Genomic DNA, 2,666 nt, shown 5'->3' with positions numbered 1-2,666 from the left:
CCCTCACAGGAATCTGTGCATTTTTAGATTTTCAAAAAACTTCATTCTGTGTGATTTATTAGCTTGTTTACCCATGGGGACATCAATTTAGGTCCCTACCGTGACACGAGTCCCCATGAGTCTGTGTGTAGTCAGGTTTAAGTCCCTACCAGAATAGAAAAACGGGTACACACACACACACACAGACACACACACACACACACTTCATGTATTTCCGCAGCTCCTTTAACCTATGGGATGAAAGCAGGGTTTGAATTACTGGAAATATTTCTCCATGAGCAGCAGTCATTATACAGATCACTGCATGTTTATTAATGTAGTGCAGCTTTATGACTAACAGTTGAAGTTCTTCCTCCTCACAAATATTGCCTCCCTCTCTCTCTCAAACACACACACACACACACAGCAAAGGTCTTCAAAATCTGTTTCTGCTGGACTGTGAATATGAAATAATACAAGATCATCAAATAGAGACAAACAATGCCTGACTGCTAGGAAGAGAGACACTCAGAGGAAGCCGTGTGGTGCGTTTCTCGATGGCTTTGAGGAGATAAGACCATGTTTGGGAATTAGAGGAGAACGTCTTATACAAAAGAAGGAAAGGCCCTTCACTGGCCAGCAGCTCACACCTTAATAAATGACAGAGAGAGAAAGAGAGGAGGAGGATCTTCAGCTGTTCACACAGACTGATCTGACTGTGTTCCTCATATAGGCCAGACTTACACAGACATGAGATCACCCGCAGACAGCCGTGAGAGACGGACAGCGCTGGAGCAGACAGATAGAGAGAGACTAACCTGAGGAAAGGCCTTTCGCTGTGCTTTGAGACTTCTGCATCTCCGTCTCTTTGAAGCTCAGATCCTCCTGCATGGACCGGAGCTCTTGAGCGGTGACTGCTGACAGCTGCTGCAGACGATTGATGTTCTGGAGAGAAAAACCACAGTGCATGAAAAAGACAAGTGAATGCCTGCTATGTTGAAGAGTGTCTGGCCTGATGTGAGGTCAGATGAGCCGTACCCTGCTGGAGTGCTCCAGTAACACCACGATGCTGCTCTGTGCGTCTCTGATCAGCTGCTGCTCCTGAGATGTATTCTCCTCAAACGTGTTCAGATATGCTGTAAGAACACACATGATCAGCTCATCAATCAGATGATAAACACACGGGAGGATTGTTTAGACTTGAGGTTGGCCCTGGATGACCTTTGATTTGGCCCATCATTTCTTACAAAAATGAAGAAAGAAAAAAATGCCATTAAAGCATATCTTCATTTCTTATTTTGCTTTAACATTTTTGTTTTATTTGTGCATTGAAAAGTAAAAAACAAGTGAATTTGATAAAAAAAAGAACATAAAAAGCATTTATTTAATGTTTTAATTACTTGAAAATTATTTAGAGATATTTCATACATTTGAATGTAATAGAGTTTTAATGCAACGTTTACATTCAGCATTGTGTGAAAGTGACAAAGACTCACAGTCGATTTCCTCTTCTCTCTTCTGCAGCTCCTTGTACTTTTGGGTTCGTTCCCCTGTGGATTTAAATAAATCACACTATAAACCACACTATTTATTCACACTATAAATCACACCATTTATACCAGGGCTTCTCAACTCTGGCCCTCGAGGTCCACTTTCCTGCAGAGTTCTCCTCAAATCTTGATCAAACTCACCTGCCTGTAACTTTCTAGTACTCCTGAAGGACTGGATTAGCTTGTTCAGGTGTGTTAGATCAAGATTTGAGAAACTCTGCAGGAAAATAGACCTTGAGGGCCAGAGCTGAGAACCCCTGATTTATACTAAAAACCGTATAGAAGAGTGCATAAGTGTACACAAACTGGGAGGCAGGCTCCTTCGGTCTGCCCCAATCATGCTGAGGTAATAAGAAGGAAGAATCATAATTATTATTATTATTATTAAATAGTAATAAACTTATTTTATTATTTTTGTTCTGAGTATCAGCACAGTCATAGCAATATTCATTCCACTAAAGACACATTAAAAATAAATATTATTATAATGCACTTATGGCTGAAAGCTCCATCAGTACAGAGTTCTAACCAGAGCCAGGAAAATCAGTCCCATCAGTCTGATCGAGTCCTGACCCTAGCAGTCTGTGAATTGAAACAGCAGCAGACACCGAACGTCCAGCGCACAGCTTCACTGATCATATTAGATGCGTTTTAATTTCCATGCACTGATTGGTGCAGGCAGGGTTTTTATGTACATAATCAAAACATTCATTTTACAGCTTGCCATTAAACTTCAAAGCTTCACTGACCATGTGCACAAACCTCAACCACTGAAGAAAGTGCAAAACAATTCTGACAAATATATTCATGTTGATCAAATATTTGTGGTCGAATATTAATTTTAGGTTTAAAATGAACAATATTTCATTGAAATGCAACATACAATGCGTGACTATTTTTTGAGACATAAATTAGATACAGATATAAGTGTAGTAACTGAAAACAGCAGAGCTTGAATCAGGCTTGTTGTCTACTATTGTCCCCTTCACCATTCCTTTCTCTCTAAATCAGCACAGATCATCCCAATTAAATTAATGTATTTTCATATTTAGAGAAAACAGCACCTTGATGTTCCTCCATGTCAGCGTCTAGTTGTCGCATCTCTTCCGTCAGATGGCTAATTTTCTCACGTATCTC

At 40.1% G+C, this 2,666-nt stretch overlaps 1 protein-coding gene across 1 annotated transcript in view; it reads right to left on the bottom strand.

Moving 5' to 3' along the window:
- ift74 (intraflagellar transport 74) overlaps positions 1-2,666 on the bottom strand; it is a 19,783-nt gene that overhangs the window by 6,675 nt on the left and 10,442 nt on the right. Inside the window, 4 exon segments of the mRNA XM_016444894.1 lie at positions 798-924; positions 1,018-1,115; positions 1,476-1,529; positions 2,594-2,666. The exon segment at positions 2,594-2,666 is cut by the window's right edge and continues 7 nt beyond it. Of these exon segments, the coding sequence (XP_016300380.1) occupies positions 798-924; positions 1,018-1,115; positions 1,476-1,529; positions 2,594-2,666 (352 nt within the window).

The sequence above is a fragment of the Sinocyclocheilus anshuiensis genome, unplaced genomic scaffold (genome assembly GCF_001515605.1).
Source record: "Sinocyclocheilus anshuiensis isolate Anshui unplaced genomic scaffold, SAMN03320099.WGS_v1.1 scaffold4445, whole genome shotgun sequence".
Taxonomy (NCBI): domain Eukaryota; kingdom Metazoa; phylum Chordata; class Actinopteri; order Cypriniformes; family Cyprinidae; genus Sinocyclocheilus; species Sinocyclocheilus anshuiensis.
This window is presented reverse-complemented; position numbering and strand designations above follow the sequence as displayed.